At 38.9% G+C, this 20,272-nt stretch overlaps 1 protein-coding gene across 1 annotated transcript; it reads left to right on the plus strand.

Annotated features, from left to right (window-relative positions):
* Positions 1-7,194: 7,194 nt before the first annotated feature.
* Positions 7,195-9,150, plus strand: pou3f3a (POU class 3 homeobox 3a). The gene has a single exon (XM_028436247.1). The coding sequence runs from the start codon at positions 7,701-7,703 to the stop codon at positions 8,952-8,954; it is 1,254 nt and encodes a 417-aa protein (XP_028292048.1). The 5' UTR covers positions 7,195-7,700; the 3' UTR covers positions 8,955-9,150.
* Positions 9,151-20,272: the final 11,122 nt, after the last annotated feature.

Below are 20,272 nucleotides of genomic sequence, written 5' to 3' on the forward strand. Positions count from 1 at the left end.
GGCAAGGCTCCACATCTGCTGTCGTAGCTTGGGTCCAGTCTAACCTTTAGACGTCTAGTCCAATTCTCAATAAGTCAGGTCTGTTTTAGCAAGAAAAAGCAACATATGTAGGCTACAATATTTGGCTGGACACCCTGATAATAATGGCTGATAGCACTCAAGTGCTTTGCAAAAGAAAGTGTACATTTTTGAATTCTAATTCATTTGATGTGTCATCATGAGCTGTGGCTTTATGTAACTACTCCCAATGCCAAAAATCTCAACTCCTCTCCGTCTCTTCTCCTTTCTCTCTGTAATGGTCCAGATGTTGATCTCCTTTTCCTTGTTTACTTTAGCACAGGCATTAATCAGTGACTCCTGCACACCTTCCGCTATTATGTAAATGCATGCAGACTCTCCGAAAAGGGCAAAAGTGGCAAAAATCCACCCCTACACACATACACACACACACACACACACACACACACACACCTGCAAGCGATGGAGACACACATGAACACACTCAGAAAATGAACGCAGTCTCTAGGCCGTTCACATTGGTCCATCTCAAATTATCCGTCGGGATTAATGAAAGTAATTTTCATACATTAACTCCCATTTGTTTATCACGGACCAACGTTTAATACTGGCCACAGTTTCAAGATGTTTTTTTAATTCTGAATTAGTTATTCTGAATTAAATTATTCAGAATTAAAGTGTTGTGTTTCGTGTTTACATGGAAATACAGATTCTGAATTGAGGTTTACATGGAAAACCAGTTTATTTGGCTTTATTTAATTCCGCATTCGAACGTATCACGTCTGTCGGGGGAAAAACACACAACAAACCTTTTCTTTTTGGCTACAACATAAGAACCATTTTCACTTTTATTTTGTTTGTAGTTTTGAAGCAGCAGCTGGACAATAACATGAGGTTTCAATTCCATCTACGGAGCAGAAGAAAGATAGAGTATCAGAGGAGGGAGATAGAAGTCCGTACTTTTGGTCACTCAAATCCAGCGGTTAATGCAACAGCTGCTCTATCTCCACTATACAGGACGTTGTGTGAAAATGAACTTTACAATGATCCGCGCATCATTAGTGAAGCAATGGTGCTTCATGGCCCTATGAAGCCTGTTCCATTTGCTGATGTCCGTGTGCGTAATAAGTCTGTGTGTTCGTGTGAACATCCCCCTTTTTTCATTACATCCATGTCTTCTGAATTAAATATGCATTAGGAATGAAGTGTTTACAAGGTTGATTTAAAGAACATTTTTAATTTTATTCTGAATTAAAGCTCCCATGTAAACGTGGCCAATGTGCAAGCAGAGCATCTTCCCATTGGGTGCCATGGTCCGGGGACTTGTTTTCAGCCGCTTTGGATCTGCTCAGTGTGATCTCACCACATCCAAAAGTGTTAGGTAAGAGAGCAACTATTCCAGCAAACTGCAGTGTCCTTCTAAATAATTTTTAAAGCCAGTTATTTGTTTAAAGAGCTGTTTCAAACATCCCATCACAGCATATGAAGACACAAAGCCAAACCTCTGAGACATCTGCCTTGTATTTCTTCATGAATGAAGACTTTGAAAATGAATTTCTTTGATCGTCCAACCTCCATATCCTCCACTTTTCCGCTCTGTCCGTGCACCCTCCACCATTTTTTTTTTTTTTTTTTTTGTGTCTCCCTCTCTTTTTTTTTTCCTCCAGTGGCTGTCTCTGCTTCTGATTTAAACACACGGCAGGGGGTTGTGGGTAGAGACTCACGCTGTGAAGGATCTCTCTGACTCAGGCAGAGCTGAAGGTCAAACACACTCATGATCACAACTGCAGGATGACACTGAAGAGGTGGAATACAAAGAGAAAGTTCTCCTTTTCTCAGAATGGTCCAGCCTGAGATGTACATGGTTTGTATCATCAGCTCTAAAGCTTACACACAAGTTCAATAAATCTATACAAAGAGTTGAAAAACACCTGAAAACACCACATTATGACTGAGATCTGCGGGATTTGTCTGCAGAAAATGGTAATGGGCTTAAAGTTTCTCTGCCTCGCAAAAATTAAATTGTGTTTAGTCTGTCTATTTTGTGCTTCTCTTTCGTCCTAATTAGGCAGACCCTTGACAGACAAAGCAAACACAATAAAAACAAGAGCGAGAACAAGACAGAATCATCGCTTTCTTTGAGTGGAAAACTCCTGGATCCCAGATGAAGGCTTTTCCTTTTCTCTTTCACAATTTTTGTAGAAGGCATTTGCATTTTTCAAAAGTCTACCAAAGAAAATAGCCCGGGGATAGAAATGGCCGATCTGCATATTGAAGACTCAACAGAGGGCGGAGGAGAGAGAGAGAGAGAGAGAGAGAGAGAGAGAGAGAGAGAGAGAGAGAGAGAGAGAGCGAGAGAGAGGGATAAACTAAGTCTTTGTCAGTGATTCAAAGATGATCTTAAAGAAACAATAACGTCAATTAGCTGATGGTGTCATGCTCATTATGCCAGATTAATTGCAGCATTCGCAACAACTAAAACAAATTATTTTCATAGTTGTCAAGCTAGCGAGTGAGCGAGCCAAGAGGAGGGAACGGAGAGGGAAAAAATGCATCACAAGAAGGCCTCTTCACCCAGCTTCCTTCATGAATAACAAATAGAGGACCCGGTGCGGTGACCAGGCAGCACAACACATGAAAAACATTACCGCCTCCCCTCAGCCGTCTGCTTTTCCCTACATTATGCTGGTAGGCTCGGAGCATGTGTAGCACTGTGGAGCTTTTGTGCAGTCGCTCTGCACGCTTTATTGAGTGCAACTCAACAATAAACAGTGTTTTAACACAGTAGATTAAAACCAGTGCTAATGTGAGACTAAACTAGTTTAACTGGTCTTCCCTAACTCTGTAATGGGATTTCATAAACACTCCCGGCAAAGTTGCTGAGCTGTTGTTTCTGTGTTTCAACAACCCCGCATTAATTCAAACCCTATATGTCAGATGATTTAGCAAAGGGGTGTCAAACTCATTTAAGTTCAGTGGCATTGGGGCAACATTTGGTGTGTGTGATCTTGGGCTGTACCATTTTTAAGGATTAAAGATAAATGTCCAGTTTCAACATTACTGTGCCGCAAATAAACCTTTTCCACATGTTATTAACTGTATATAAGTCCCTTAGAACGTATCAAACTGTTTTGTCTCAAGTACCCCCTTTCTCTGATTTCTGAATCCAAGTACCCCCTTTGTTCGACTGCAACTTTTTGTTCACAATACAACTATAGAGCATAATCATTTTAAAGAATCTCATTTTGTAAATAGGAATAAAACATAATTTAGTGCCTCCTGTGTAGATTTATTTCTATAGTTTGTATCATTTCACTACCAACTGGTGTGGGACCAAGACTTGTATTTTCAGTTCATGATCTAATTAAGATCATTTCCATCATCATTATTACAATTACCATTTTTAACATTATTAAACCCCTTATTTTTTAATACTTTCAATTGTTAATTTTCCTCTCTCTCTCTCTCTCTGCAGTGCCATTGTGTACAACTAGGGGTACACGTACCCCCATTTGAGAAACACTACTATAAAGCATTCAGGTTCACCTTTTTGAAATGGGAAATTACGCAACGATTAAAACACAAAAAAAAAAAAAAAAACACCTAATTGGAAAGCAACAGCAAGGCTAAATTAATCTGAGGAACAGCCATGGAATGTCCCTCAAGTTTTCTAATCTGCGAAATGTAAATAAAGGGGCAACATTTTGAAAAATGTCCTTAATAAATAAACCTATTTTTTTTTTTTTTTTTTACTGATTTCACATGTTTAATCCAAAAAGCTCAAAGGGAACTGTTATTTGCTGCTCCATGTGCTACTGAGGGCTGAGCTTCAATAACAATTCAACTTTTCACCACATGGTGAGGTGGTGCTAGTCCACCAAACTGTTAACTTACAACCTCCAATAAATAGTAGAAGAAGTCTAAGACATTACTAACTAAAACAGCATCTACATTTGTGGAATCCAGTAGAGTTCTTCTAAAGAACAAAGTGAGCTAAACATAGGGAAATGCTCTGCGTGGCACTGACTGGCATCACTAAATGTGGTTTAAAGCCAGCTAACTGTTAACCAGACACAGAACGCGACTCTGTCAACCAGATGATTTGAGTCGTGACTATTTTCCTTCTCTTAATTCTACATTTGGAGAGTTTTCCTGACTTTACGTCCCCTGGTGCATGAACAGCAGCCTTTCAGAGAATGAGACATTTGTGAATCCTGATTCAGTGCAAAGTTTTAACTCTTTAACCTGGATCTTTGATGACGTGAGCAGCTGTGTTTGGTGCTGCTGTGGATTTGAACTGTGAGATGATCTGAGATGCTGCTGGAAACAAACTGCTCACATCACACTTTCACAGAGCTTTGGTTCTGCCACGCTGAAACGAAAACACACTACATTTTGCTCAATGTTGTATAAGAGAGTTTATCTTTTTAAATATTCTGCATGATGGTATTCACTTTTTTAAAATACATCAACTCTTGTCAATCCAACTTAGTTTTAAGTGTCTTTTTTTCAATATTATTATTGTGTTTTTTTATATTATACAAATATTAAATATTATTTAAATACTGAAAGTGTAAATATTGGAATCAAATTATTTAATTACGTTTTTTGTTTTGTTAATCGTTAGACTTAAAGGGTCTTCGGACAGCAAGTTGATTTATTGATTGATTTAATAATAACTTGTGCATTTTGTTTTGCGCACACACACTTTGTGATGATAAATAAATGTCATTGTGAGCATCACACCACTTCATTTATTGTGTTTGACAAGGTTTTGCTTGTTTTATTGCAAGTGGACTTGATATTGTTATGGATAGTGTAAATAAAAGGGTGAAGATGAATTGTCAAAGCACTATAGGTTCTTATTTGATTGGCCTCCAAGCTAACAAAGGTTTTGAGCCTCTGATTAAGCCATTTTTTATGATCCCCGACTTGAAGGGTTAGGGGGGTCGCTAAGAGCCGTAGAAGAAATAGCTCGCGAGCCAAAAAAGTGTGGCCTCCACTGCCTTATGAGAATAGAATAGAAGCTTTTATTGTCATTGTAAAATGACATTGTTATGAGAGAACTCATACTGTGTGACTGTGATAGATTGTATTTTACTTTAAAAAAGCTTCAAGACCAAGTTTTACGTTTTTTGTTGTTATAGCAATGATATTATAAGCACTTCACACTGATTATGGACACTGGTTTTGATTAATTTTGCACTTTTTCTAAATGTTCTCAGCAATCCTGGCAACTATTGAGATGTTGCTTAAAATAAAGATGTTTCTCTCTCATCCATGAGTCGTTCTCAGGTTTGAAACTGGTAGTCTGGGATTGATACTGTGGACTTTATTAGTATTGATCAGCCTTCTGTGTTTGACCCCACTGTGCCACATTCAGATAGAGTTTTCTCCTGCGCAGGCCTGCAGACAACATTCATCGACTTCATGGGCCAATCTGAATAAATAAAACGACTTCTGAAAAACATTTAAATCTACAGACCTCTTTAGTCTATCAATCAATGTCATTTACATCATAGACAAAACATGCATTTCTTACACCCCACAGCCACAAGGAAGTCTCAAAGTCACAAGTTGTAAATTGTTTCTTTTTACTATAACTAGATGCACTATATATATATATAAAAAAAAATGCCATTATGTTGCATTTGAATTCAAAATTGTTGCTTTGAGTTGTTTTTTAGCAGTAGCCTAAATCAGTGGTTCTGATCAGTGGGCTATTTCTAAATCCAAGTACCCCCTTGTCCGACTACAACATTTTGCTAAGAATCCTGTGAAAAAACAACTGTAGAGCATAATGATGGAATGAATAAGCATGAACACACATTTTAAACAATCTGATTTTGTAGGAAAAAAAGTTAAATAAAACAGTGTTTAGAGGCTCCTGAATAGATTTATTTATAGTTTTTATCATTTCCGATCATCTCCTGCCTTGTACTTTCAGTTCATGTATTCTTTAAGGTCCTTTCCATCAACATTATTATGATTACTGCATTTTTAACTTAAAATAAACATCATAAAACACCATATTTCTGACGCTTTCATTTGTTAGTTTTCCCACTCTCTCTGTCTCAAGTACCCCCTATAGTGCAGTTGCATACCCCTAGGGGTACACGTACCCCCATTTGAGAAACACTGGCCTAAATTAGAGTTGAATGTAAATGTCATTTAATAATAATAATAATAATAATAATAATCCATCAATTTTATATAGCGCTTTATCATAGACACTCAAAGTCGCTTTACAGAATTAAGGCATTATTCTTTCACTCCACACTTAGTGGTGGTAAGCTACTATTGTAGCCACAGCTGCCCTGGGGCAGACTGACGGAAGCGAGGCTGCCATAGTGCGCCATCGACCCCTCCGACCACCACCAACACTCACTCACACACTACATTCATACATTTAACACCTGGATCATCAATCCTACCTGATGTGAAATGGATGGTATTCATTTAAGTTTTATTTTGTTTTGGATTTCTTTGTTTAATGAATGGATAAAGATATATAAATAGATATAGACATGAAACCACTCAACCCCACTGTAAAACACACATCGGCAGGCTTGTTTACGCCTCACCTGCAGTTCTCTACCCCAGTCACAAAACCCCATGTGTCCTCAGGTGCTCAGCTCTCTAATGGTCCATAAAAGCCAGAGTAAAACATTCCCGACAACACTTTTTATTTACCAGTCTATCCATAAACTAACCCGGCCTGGAAACGTCCCACTGGAGCCAGTTTGCTTGCTGGGGATGGAAAAAAGAAATCTAAGTGATGGTTTTGTGCAGCGTCTCGGTGTGTTAACGCCACGGTGGCCTTTCCATGACGTGAGAAAAAAAAGGAGAGTGCGTTAAGATGCAGGACGCGTCCGCGACTTTGGTATTCTCCTGATGACGTTTTATAAACAAGATTAACACTGTTAAAGGAAAGAATTTTGAATACAATAATACTAATAATAGTATTAATGATATTGTATAATAGTATTCATTGTACAGTCTCTTATTCCCACTGATGACAGTAGTTTAATCCACCCTTGAGGATGCATTCACGTTCCCCCAAGTCTCATCCACCTAATTATAATATTGTCAGTTACTTTTTCCTGCAGCAAAAAAAAAAAAAAACTCCGTCCATCCACCCGAGGCTCCAATGCGAGACGCACCAGATCCCCTGTAACCGTGCGTCCAATCAGCGGGGACCCTGTGGAAGCTTTCTGCTGTAATTGGATGGAGACGGGAGGAATACGCAGTCTTGGCACAGCGTAAACACACACAGGCTCGTCTTCTGTGCTGTGCAGACGCAGAGAAGCAGCGTGGAGACTTTTGAGTGTTTGCTGCTGACATCTTATCGTATTCTAGGAGTAAATATCACAGTGAGCAATCAAAAACATAATCCGTTCGGATCGATTTTTATCTTCAAATCTGTGGATTACGCACGGAGGAGCTCCTGGACCAAGAAGTCAAACTTCGCAACTATTTGTTGACGCACAGGAATGCGTAAAGAGTTCATGCACATACAGTGTGCTTCTTAACCGAACTACCACACCGACTTTCATGGAGTTATTTGTCAGTTTGTAATTTGCGCAAACATATATCTCACTCATTGGCAAAGGGTGATTTTCATGGATTAGGGTGAAGCTGGACTCAGTTCAAACTTCAGAAAAAGTTGAATTCCAAGATATATGCTTTGGGGAATGGCCACAGCCACCTCAGGCCCCTACCTCAGCAGCAGCAGGATTCTATCCGGCCCGGTGCTTCACTCAGACCGGAGGACCGGGGGCATGCAGCCGGGCAGCACCGCTGTGACCACGGTCTCGAGCGGATACAGAGGTGACCCCACGGTGAAGATGGTGCAGAGTGACTTCATGCACGGAGCCATGGTGGCCAGTAACGGGGGACACATGCTGAGCCATGCGCACCAGTGGGTGACATCTTTGCCCCACGCAGCGGCGGCGGCGGCTGCAGCGGCGGCTGCAGCAGCAGAGGGGGGCTCCCCGTGGCCCCCCAGCCCTCAGCCCCAGGAACTGAAAAGAAACCCCGGCAGGGATGACCTCCATTCGGGCTCGGCGCTGCACCACAGATCCCCGCACCTGGGAACCCACCAGGCTCACCCGGGGAGCTGGGGAGGCTCCTCCGCTGCGCACATCAGTGACGGGGGGCCACAGCAGCAGCAGCAACAGCCCATAATTTACTCCCAGCCAGGATTTACCGTCAACGGGATGCTCAACTCACAAAATCTCATGCACTCAGGGCTGGTGCGCGGGGAGTCACCTGAGATGGACCACGGAAACCACCACCATCATCACCATCATCATCACTCGCATCATCACCATCAGCATCACGGACTGGGTCACGAGTCCCCCTCAGACGATGACACCCCGACATCTGACGACCTGGAGCATTTTGCCAAGCAGTTTAAACAGCGGAGGATCAAGCTCGGATTCACCCAGGCGGACGTGGGCTTGGCCCTGGGAACCCTGTACGGGAACGTGTTCTCCCAGACCACCATCTGCAGGTTCGAGGCTCTGCAGCTGAGCTTCAAAAACATGTGCAAGCTGAAGCCTCTGCTCAATAAATGGCTGGAAGAGGCCGATTCCACCACAGGGAGCCCGACCAGCATCGATAAGATCGCCACGCAGGGCAGGAAGAGGAAAAAGCGCACGTCCATCGAGGTGAGCGTAAAAGGCGCGCTGGAGAGCCACTTTCTCAAATGTCCCAAACCTTCTGCGCAGGAGATCAACGGCCTGGCGGACGGTCTACAGCTGGAGAAGGAGGTGGTCAGGGTTTGGTTTTGTAACCGAAGGCAGAAAGAGAAGCGCATGACACCACCGGGACTGCCGCGCACTCCCGAGGACGCATTTTCACAGGTGGGCAGCATGGGCTCCGACACACCGTCCCCGTCCTTAGACTGCAAGAGGATGTACAGCGACACGTGAAACACGGCTGTCAAGTATGAACTGTGACAACGTTTTAAGATTTTAGACAAGTGTTATCCAGATAAAGTTTTTTTTTATCCTCTAAAACTGTCTTTATTTCACTTTTACGCACCGGCTGAGACATTTCTGCGCACCTGGAACAAAATATGATAAGAATGAACTGTAGAAAACACTTGAAGCCAACATTTATAATTATTCCACCATTTAAAAGTTGTAACATAAACTATGAAAAATAATTTTTGATCTATTTTCCAAGTCAAAACGTTTAAAATGTAAAAAAAGAAAAAAAAAAAGAAGCTATCTCCTTATGTATTTATATCATGTAAAAAGAAAAGCTCCCTTAATTGCAGCAGAACTTAAAAATAGGAATTCATTTTCCTTTTTCTGCGCTTCAACAAACTCTTTGTTGTCTAATAAGCAATATTCCTCTTCCTGATGCGTTTCTCACTTTGTGTTGTGTTTCCGTGGATTTATGTTGTGACTCATTTTAACGTGGTGAGGAAAAAAATACTTTTTTTTTTTTTTTTTTTTTGTGCTTTCCACGATCTAAGAAGACTTATTTTCTGCAAGTTATCAAACATTCTCATAATTACATTTCTGTAAAAAGTTTGCTGTGTAGTCTTGTGTGGCGTTTTGTACTATTTATTTTTTTTACATTGCTGTGTTTACTTTCCTCGAATAGTCTTAATTATTTAATAAATTTGCTATAAATATGGACGGAAATCATTCTTGAAATATATCACAGTTCAGACACAAATCACACAATGGGATTTTATTCTGGTGCAAATTTTCATGATCATCATTATCAATATCAGAAGTTAGTTTTTAATGCTTTCCTATTGCATGTTGGACCCAAAGACTCGGTTTTGGAAAAAGTTTGCAAAACTTTAAAGATAAGATAATCTTTTAGATTTTTTTTTTTTAACCCACAATCAAATTTCAAATTAGTGAATTACATTTCTATTGTGGCTAGTTGGTGTTTGGTGTTCTTATTTTGGTCATGATAGCTTAATACACACAGTAAAGATATAAGATGCAATCTTGTAGTTGATTTCTTTATTTGAGCACTTAAAGACTTTAACCAGATGTCATTTAGCGATGGTTCAAACTTTTTGGAGCTCTCTTTTCTATCTCTGAGGAGAAATAACTTTACAAATATTGAATAAAATACATTATTTCAGTAATATTTGTGCCTGAAATAACTATATTAATGTAATTTGAGTAAAGTTAAAAGTGAGCGCAAAGCACTGAATCTGAAATAGTTGCATTATATACTTAGATTTATTCCTCCCACAGTGGAAAATGAAAAAAAAAGCTAATTACAACACACTCCTATACTGGTTTATAACTTTGTTAAAAGTACCTTTTGTTCTCCACAAATTAATACTTTTCTTGGGTGATTTCAATGCAAAAATCATGGGTTCGGATCCCTTTGGGGCCCTTGAGTTGTACTTAATTCCTTGGGTTCTTACTGATCTGGGATTGGCCCCTGCATTCCCTGTAACACTGCAAATGATAAACAGGTTGTGACGAGATTAAACAGCAAATGTATATTATTTTGAGAAATATCTTTAAACTAATACTATTTTTTAACATATTTTTATTCACAACAGTCAGTCCATTGCTGTGCCAACATGCAAACAGGACAATTTGGTCTCACGTTTCACGAAAAAAGGGTTGATTTTAAAACTCAATCCTCCCCATAGTTTAAAAGTTGTGATATAAAATGTATTTTTGGGGTGTGTGAAGAAAATGTTGGAATAAATACTGGTATTTGACTTTTTATGCATGTTATTAAAGTGATGTTTTTTGTTTTTTTGCACAAATATCGAACTGCTACTGCAGCTGTCAATCTGCCGAATTCTTGCCTGTCCTTCACGTCTTGTTTTTATCTAGTTTTGTGAATACGAATTTGTTCCTTCAAATAAAAATCTAATTCTTAAAAAGAACCTGAATTCCTACAGTCAATGTGAAGGTTTTAAGTGTATAACCTAACATAGATGTTGTCGGTCTGTGAGAGGAAACCACAGGGACCCTGTATCCTCTGGGAGAACATGCAAACAACACATTGAATGGCTGGGGCTAAATGCACAACACTGTTGCTGTGAGGCAGCTGAAGTGAAAGAGACGGCGAGTGTTTGAAAATGGTTTTCCAGGTTTTATTCAGCCATTTTTGTTTAACCTAAAATAGTGATAATAGCACCAAATAGCACCAAATACATAATAATACACACAGTAAATGATAGATTACATGACTATTTTCCAAATAAAATCAATTTGTCAACATAAACAGATATTTTGCTGTTTGCTGCCTACACAATTTCATTGTTTTCCCTCCTTTTTCTGACCCCATCATTATTGATCCCTATTACCGAAGCCCAGTTTTTGGCGGTTGCATTTATTTACGCCAAACATATTGCACATCCGCATACATCGATGGCACGGCTGTGGACTGCAGCTCGGTGGAACACAGCCAGCAGAGGTCAACCATCCCAGCTGGCAGTTCACCTCGGCAGCGGTTGCCAAGGTGACAGCAAGCCGGAGTGACACGAGGCAGGGGATCTTTTGCTATAGATGATGGTTTGGCAGAAAGGCAGCAAACAAGCTGAGAGAAATAATATGTTTCATTCTTGCTCTCGCTTTCTTTCTAAACCACACCAACATGGCAGAGGGCGGTTTATACAGTAGACGTGAGCATATGTTTCAGATCTGTCGCATAGATATTAATGATAAAGAGCGTATCATGGAGCTGCAGGGATGCTGAAGCTGCGTATAGAACAAAACAGGAGGTCAAAAGGGTTCCAGCGACAGTAGCTGCTCACAAATGGGTAAACACAAACCTGGAGGTTAATACATTACTAAAAATGTCATTCACTGAGTAACAGAATGATTATCTATTCACACTGACACTTTGTTGGTGAGTTGGAGTAAATTGGTCAAAACACACATTTAAAAAGTTTTTAAAATGTGTTCGCTCGTGTGTATTTGGAATTTGGTGCAGAAACATGTGTTAGAGTTAAGAATAATTCAAATATAGTGTTAATAATCGCAGTGTGTTCACTGCTTTTTATTGTTAACCCTACGGGGGTCTCTCCAGGTTTCACATCAGCCTGAAAGGACATGACTGGAGACCATGATCACATCCTGATGATGACATCTTCAAACAAAAATAAAGTAATTTTCCTAGAGTTTGTGATTTTAAAAGAAGATGCCATAATGGACATATAGACTGTTGGCAAATTTGATTTTTTTTCTGTTTCTCAAAGTTCACTGTATTTCCTTCATTACACATCTTTTTAAGCATTAACCACTGCGGAGCAGGAACGCCAACAAGAGCTGCAGTTTGGGACGTTCTCTGACAAAGTCTTCCACAAATCATTGTTCAGGGAGAGTCAGAACCACCAAAGTCATTGCAGCGGTGCGTGTTTTGCTTGTAACACATCATCAATGTGTTCATTTGCTGCCTGTAATGTCCATATACCCGGGAGACATGCGTTCTCCAGGTACGTGATGCTGATGTTGTAAGGAAATGGAATGATCACATCAGGTTTCGATGTTCTGTTATGCATACTGCAGATATGCACAACATCTCCTTTTGCCTTTGTTTTGTAAAGTCCTCTTTGTTGGAACTCTAATAATACTTGATACAAACAGGTATTAAATCTATTTTAGCTAAACTGGAGTGATCTAGATCTAGTTCTGGGATGCCTTCTGAACGCCCAGATTTCTTGGTATGTCCATGCTGTAGTGCATCTGACCACCTCATTGCCTCTCTTTAATTTGAATATATTACAACAAAACTGTGATTCAGTTATAATTCAGACACCTTTTCAGCAAAAGAGTTAACTTTTTTAGCGGTTTGAGTTACTTTGTTGCTGTTGCTGCTACGTTTAGAGAACAAATGACTCTAAAAATGGAACAACTTACAATGGAAATGTTTTTGAGATGCACCAACTCAGTCAGAAAACAATCCCAGCTTTGCCATGTAATAATCTTTGCACGACTTCATTTTTACTACTTCTAACCCACCTTCTTGAAGTTGGCATTAGGTTGCCCTGCATGCCCATAGACAACGCCAACCCATTGTATTGATTGCTGATAACTCCAAAGGATTATGAAAATATTTTTTTTTAAAAAACACTATTTTAATCACACAAAAATGTTTTAGATTTCATTACAAGATTGGGTTTAGGGTCAGGATTCTAGTTTATAAAGTTAAATTGAATAAAAGTATAGATTATGTGTATGACTCAATTTTAATTTTTGGTAAAGTTGTTAATCATAAGTGTAGATATATAAAGACAAAGCCATGTTTTTTTCAAATTTACTAAATTAGTTGAAAATATCTAAAAACAATGCAAAATGTGTCTGATCAAACCTGCTGTAAAAATGTCCCACATTATTGGGAGTAAGTTTTTTGAGTGACTCTGAGTTATTTTGGTGCTCGGTTTTTTAATTACACGATTTGGGTCCTTGATGTTAACATTTGACTGTGTTTTGATTCCGTTGCATTTCTGTGAATGTGGTTCTCATTTCTTTTTTTTCTTTTTTTTTTTTTTGATGAAAAAAGATTAAGCTGACAAAAAACATCACAACCTTTCTGTAATTTATGTGTTCTTAGCTAATGTCAGACGAAGGATGTAGCTAAACAGTGCTACGAAGGTTTCTGTCATAAATACCTGATATTCCAGCAAGTTTGGTGTTGATCAGATGAGGCCCGTAGATCTCATCAAATATGAAGTTTTCTAACATTAAACCTAAATACATTATTTAGGCTGTAAAATAATCATATCTGAGGAAATGATGCTCTTGTTGGCTGAAACAGCAGGCCGTGCTAATGTCAGGTGTCAATGTTTATTGGCACATGCTATTGATTGTAGGGATGTAACGATTCACTCAACTCCCGATACGATTCGATTCACGATACTGGGTTCACGATACGATTCTCTCACGATTTTTTCATTTACAAAATAGGACTGTAGAAAATTTTTTATTACTAAGTATTAGTATTAGAAAATACTGTATTATTTTCCTTTTATTTTTCATTGTCAAAAGAATTCCTTGATAAACTATTCAAAAAAATGCAATTTAACTAAAAATAGATCTTGAATTAAATAAATAAAGGAATAATACAAATGAAAATGAAGCCTATTAATTTAAATTCTGGTTCTATAATAAACAATGCAAAACTGCATAATATTTTTTTTTCTTTTAAAAGTGCAACTGAAAATGTATTTTGTGCCTTAACAATTGGACTTTAAAAAAAAAAAAAAATGTCAGTGCACTGATTTACGTCATATTTGTTTGGACCAGCAGAGGGCGCTGGTAACACAGTGGTCGGTTGGCGTGCAGATATCTTGCAGTGAAGAAGAGATGCTATGCTAGCAGACAGAGCTAATAGAAAAACGTGACTTTTACAGATATTCAAGTAATATTACAGATATTATTTCGGTGCTAAAGGGGTAAGGAATCATTTATTAACATATTTAAGAGTAGAAGGCGGCCAGAAAGAAAGTATTAGCAGACTCCGCCCGCCGCCAACACTTCCTGCGATTCAATTGTCAGAAAATCGATATCAACCGTGATACCTATGAATCGATTTTTAACTGCCTTACGATTAATCGTTACATCCCTAATTGATTGTTTGTAAACATTGTAACATATTTTGTTGGGCGGGGCTTATCCTTGAGGCAAACCATCATAGATATAAAGTATATAAACACTACCAGCGCTGTTAGACAAGGGGGAGCGACGCGGCAACGTGGCGGCCATCTTACCTCAATTTTCTGCTCAATTTTCAACCATTTTTCAAATGGCAAGCGGCAGTTTCAACATGTACATGCATCCTATGTCATACCTACGTATAATAAGATTTGTAATATGGCAAATTGTTTGTAAGTCCGTCACTATTTCATCGAGTTAAGGGTATTTTTGTTTAAGCGGATCACTCACTTTCCAACAGCTACCGTAGAGCACGTCAGAATGTCAGAACGTCAGTTGTCGGAGGTAAGATGGCCGCCGTTGAGCTACGCTGGCGAATCCCGCTTGCATGATCTAGTGTTTATATATATCTATGCTTTAGCCAGCGGTTGTTTTTGCCTCCAGCCACGTCTAGAAACAAGTCAAACAGTTGGTCCTAAATGTGTGAAAATGTTCCAAAAGACAAGGGGTCATTTTTCTTGTTAATGCTGTTAGTGTTGGAACACAGACAAATGTTTAAATGTGCTCCAAAAAGCTCACTTAACTCTTTGAGGCCAAGTGCCACATGAAGCCTGTTGACCTTTTGACCCTGTTGCTCTTTTGCTCTCATTTGGCCTCTACAGCAGATACAGACCTGTGAGGTCTCTGAGAATCATACTATCATAAAATGGTGGTCTCATTTCATAAGCCCCCCCCCACATCGCATCGCGCAGTGGTCAAGCGTAGTAAATAAATATATGTATTTGGAGTGAGACTGGGTTGACAACGCACACAATAACAGGTGACACGGTAAGGAGATGATCAGTGTTGTCCAGTTCATCTGTAAGTGATCATAATTTAGCCAAAAACAAACTACAACCCTCTTGGGTGCAATTGGTTTGTTGTTTCTATAGACTTCTAGTTTCTTTTTGGCTTTACTTTTGGAAAATGTGCATTGAAATTATTTACTGTAATGGGAATGGAGATAGTACATTGTTTTAAAAAGAACAATGCTTGATTAAATGTATTTCAATTAAGAGAACAGGTAATCGCCACACAAAAATAACCAGTGTCCACCCCAGATTTTTAAAAAAAATTGTTTTACATTGTCTGCACATGCTGTCAAAGGTCAACACTACAGGAAGTGCAATCTTTATAACACAACAATGCATGTTTTGTTATTGCAAATAAATAAATATGCAAAAACCACTACTGCAAACCCAAGCACTGCCCAGGAACCAAAGATGCAGCCAGGCCACCATCCCACGGAAGGAGCAACCCCCCAGACGCCCCCAAGACCCCAAGCCGAGAGGAAACCACCGCCCCCATATACACACCCGAGAAAGCCCCAAGGAGCTGAGGACCCAACGCACCTCACCACCGACCCCAACTCCCAACCCCAAGGCCCCCCCCGCCAACATCCACCCCACCAGGCCCCAGGCGCACCGACAGAGCGCCTCAGATCACCCTTTATCAATGTCGCTCGCACAATGACCCTTAGTTATTGCTAAAGTCAGCCCCCCCCCCCGAGGGCCCAGCCAAACCGCCACACCGGCATGCAACGCGCACAGCCCTGAGGCAGCAGAGCCACAGACTCTGGCCTCGTAGGGCACCGCCCAAACATAGGCCACCTTCTTGCTGTAATGAAGACATGCTAACACAATTGCCATTCATCAGATTGAATGTATAGGTATATTATATTATATATTACATTTCTACAAAAAAAAGCAATGATGGGAAGAAGGAGGAGACCATCTGCCTTAACTGGTTGAAGTTAGTCTGGAAAGGAAAGGGTGAAAAATAAAATCAGGATAGACAACATTATTCAGAAAGAACATTCCTAAATAGTTGGACCAGGAACCACAGATCACAAAAATCAGTCCCACAGCCAGGTCACCCAGAGGAAAGAAGAAAATAGGAAGAAAAAAAGAGATAAAAGAGTGAGAAAGCACAGACTAAAAGAGAGACAAACATGTTTAAAGAATAAAAAATTATTATTTACCATTATGGGTAGTAGTCTTGAGAATTCTCTTCTTTTTTTTTTTTTATCTCATCATTATTATCACAAGAACAACACAAAGAAGGTTGCCAGGTGTGCGCTCCATGTCCACTGTCATCATCTGCAAAAGGCTTCCAACACGATGTATTCCTGCTGAGCTGCAAGTTCTCCGATGAATATAGAGGCAGAATATAAGCCTCCTGGATTGCAGCATGATCCCGTCAAAGCTTAGTGATGTAAAGATGGGAGATAAGGTTGGAATTGGAGGATAAAAAGCCCTTTAGAGGGTTTTTGTCGTCACACAGTGCAAGGTGTCCTTTTTCGAATATCAATGCTGGGATCTGAAAGTACAAGCTGATGATGTTACAGTAGGCTGAGAGGCCAATCTCAACTCTGCTCTCACAAAACTTGAAATGTGCTTTATGTTGAGATGACATTTATAATGATTTATCAGTTGGAATGCAGCTTCTTCCTGCACTTGTGGGCTGTGAGCTTCATGCCGTACAGATGTCATTACCACCTCAACAAAATAACAACCAATATAATCACTCCTAATTGCTCTTAAGGCCTTGCTTGGAGGTACTTTACATGCAGCAATTACACTGAGATAATCCCTTAATGCTCATTATTTGCCCTTTACAGTTTAGACTCACAGCCACACACTTGTGTGTGTATCCACCTCATATATCAACAGGAGCAGCAGAGTTTAAATATCTTTCACTGTGGTTTGAACATTCTCATCCCCTACTGTTTGGTGTTAATTATTTCTACTGAGCAAAGGTTGGTTAACCACTAAACCTAACACTGATTAACACACCGGCTGCCTCCTCGGTGTGCAGTGGAACTCAGGAAAAGCAGAGCGATGCAAGAGTGAAGTGCACAAATCATGCGATTTTAATATAAAAAGCTCTTTGGCTTACAATCCAAATTCAATATGACTTCTCCATGTAACACAAGCAGGTAAACAAAGCTCAGACAATCATTGGTACGACTTGCATGACTCTTCTTCTGTGCTCTGAGTCTTCTGCTTGAGATGACATTATTTTTTCTATTTTTTTGCATGTCTCTTCCTCTGAGCTGATTGATGAAGCATCTGAAGTCTTTCAATCAAGGGGAAATTAAAGCAAACATCTGTGGAATAAGGGGGCCGGGAAAATGAAATCTTTCACTGGCAAAGCTTGTTGTGTGGGTGCTGCTGAACGTGATGAGCATGCATGTGCCAGCCCGGTGGAGTGGAACTGGTTTGATGGGCATGTTCAACACTTGGGCATGATGCCAATTTAGACAAGCATGTCTATGAACAGAATCCCAGTCTGAATGCTAATGTGTGAACGTGTGTGTGAACATAATCTCCAGTCTAATACAAAACAATTAATCTATTTAGGGTCTATTATTTATTGATCATCACATTGCACTTATTTTATCACTTCCACTCTCCAAAGAAAAAATCTGAATAATCATAGCTCATTTTGTACACAGATGATGTTATTTTTCTAACAAATCTGTGCAGAAAAAAAAGAAATCACAATTATTGCATTTCAGCAACAAAAACGGCACACAATAATACATACTTGAATGAATGCTATTAGAGTGTAACAGAAGCTCAATGCTGTCATCTTGTGGCATAAATTGAAAATGTTCAAAAATAATCAAAATAGGGAAACCATCCTGACCCACAAAGCTGTGTAACAGTATTTAACAAATGCCTTTGGAGTCAGTATGTTAAAAAAAAAAAAAAAAAAAAAAAAAAAAGTATTACAATTTCCCTTTTTTCAAATTGTTTTAGATCAATTGTACCATACAAATACAACAACCAGAGTAAATAAAGAACATACTTTAACAAAAAATAAGATATTATTTCTATTATTTCTAAGCAGAAATATAGACCATCAACAGCCTCTTAGTCTGTGTTGCTTTCATAATTTGCCTTTATTCAAATGTACATGGAACAGGAAGTAGTAGTGCAGTGCACAGTGTGCAACACTAGAAGGCAGCAGAGACAATTTCTTAATGCACATTAACTGCACTCCTTTTCAACATTCATGGGATAATTACTCTCATATTCAACACTCCCACTTAACTTTATTAAAGTCTTAAATAATCTGACAAATTATTAATGTGGGAGCTTAAGTGGAGTTGTCAATGATAGCCAAATGAGTATGTGTTTAAAGGTTGGATGTACAAAGAGGTGTACATACTATGTAGTGTTATAAAGGGGTATATTTTCAGGTGCAAAGTAAAATGTTGTGTGCGATATCTCTGGTTTAATTCTATGGGACATGCGCATGATAAATTGATAAATAAGGTTTGCATCAATGTGGTGGTTTAGGTAGAATCTGATAAAAGACACATACATTTCATACAAATAACACTATTTATTTAACATTTCTTAGTGCAGGGGTGCTTATCTTTTGTGTGTGTGTGCGCGTGCGTGTGTGTGTGAAAAGATACAGAATAATGCAGAGAAGATGATCACTCAACTGGAAAGTGACTGCACATATGCATTACCACTATGCTGGTTATATACCAAATAGCACTGTGCTGGTGACAGCAAGAAAGAGAACTGCTAGTGTAATAAAACAATACTCAAATGAAACGCTATTTGACTGGTGAATAAATCTACATTCACACATATACGACAGATAACTCTGCAATATGCAAAAATGTCTTATCAGACCTCAACACCAAGTGTGTGTGTGTGTGTGTGTGTGCGTGCGTGCGTGCGTGCGTGTGTGTGTGTCTTATTTATTCTCGTTTACAACGTAATTGTAATTGACTTTCAGGGGTAAAATCATATTTCTAATTTAAATTGGAATTGGAAAAAATGCAGGTCAGCGTAATCATAACATTTATAAATACAGTTTCAAACACTGATTGCTTTATTCCAAAGTTTTTCAACCATAGTGTAGCTGGAAATATAATGGGGGCTGCCTGAAAAGTCTAGTGATTGATAAAATTAAATACAAAAGATTAAAAATATATAAATCTAGTTTAAATAAAATGCAGTATAAAAGTAGGTGAGCAGGTGCATGCATGTTGTCACTTTGAGCACTAATTCTGGCCTACTCTGTATTTGTAACGCAGTATTAACACCATTATCAAAACCTAATTCGAGGGGGAAAATGTCTCTGGGGCAGGGCCGGCCTTCTCTACAGGCAACACAGGCGGCCGCCTCGGGCATCATCTACTGGAGGGGCGCACCCCCCAACATTTATATATATATTTTTAATATAATTTTAAAAGGTATAATAAACGTGAAACACACCCTGTACATTAATAACTGTACATGTTTTCTCTTAATTGAATATTAATATTAAAAATATTTAACTATACCTAAAAAAAAAAAAAAAAAAAAAAAATATTTAACTACACCTGCTAATCTTCTGCCCATATTTATATTTATTTTATTTTATTTTATTTCTTGTTTTATTCTATATCATTCTATTGTGTTGTTTGCACATTGTGTTTTTTGATTTTAAAATAGGTGATACTGAATAGTACAACCAAACAGGGAAGTAGAAATATCCTTGTACTGAAACTTTGATATTTTATTTTAACTTTTAATTGCACTGTTTTGCATTGATTTTGGATTTTGCACCATTTTTGTTATTGTTCCCTCGAGACTTGAGCATTATACTTG

The sequence above is a fragment of the Gouania willdenowi genome, chromosome 21, assembly GCF_900634775.1.
Source record: "Gouania willdenowi chromosome 21, fGouWil2.1, whole genome shotgun sequence".
In the NCBI taxonomy this organism is placed as follows: domain Eukaryota; kingdom Metazoa; phylum Chordata; class Actinopteri; order Blenniiformes; family Gobiesocidae; genus Gouania; species Gouania willdenowi.

Coding starts and splice junctions, on each gene's coding strand:
- pou3f3a (XM_028436247.1), top strand. CDS start 7,701: ATGCTTTGGGGAATGGCCACAGCCACCTCAGGCCCCTACCTCAGCAGC.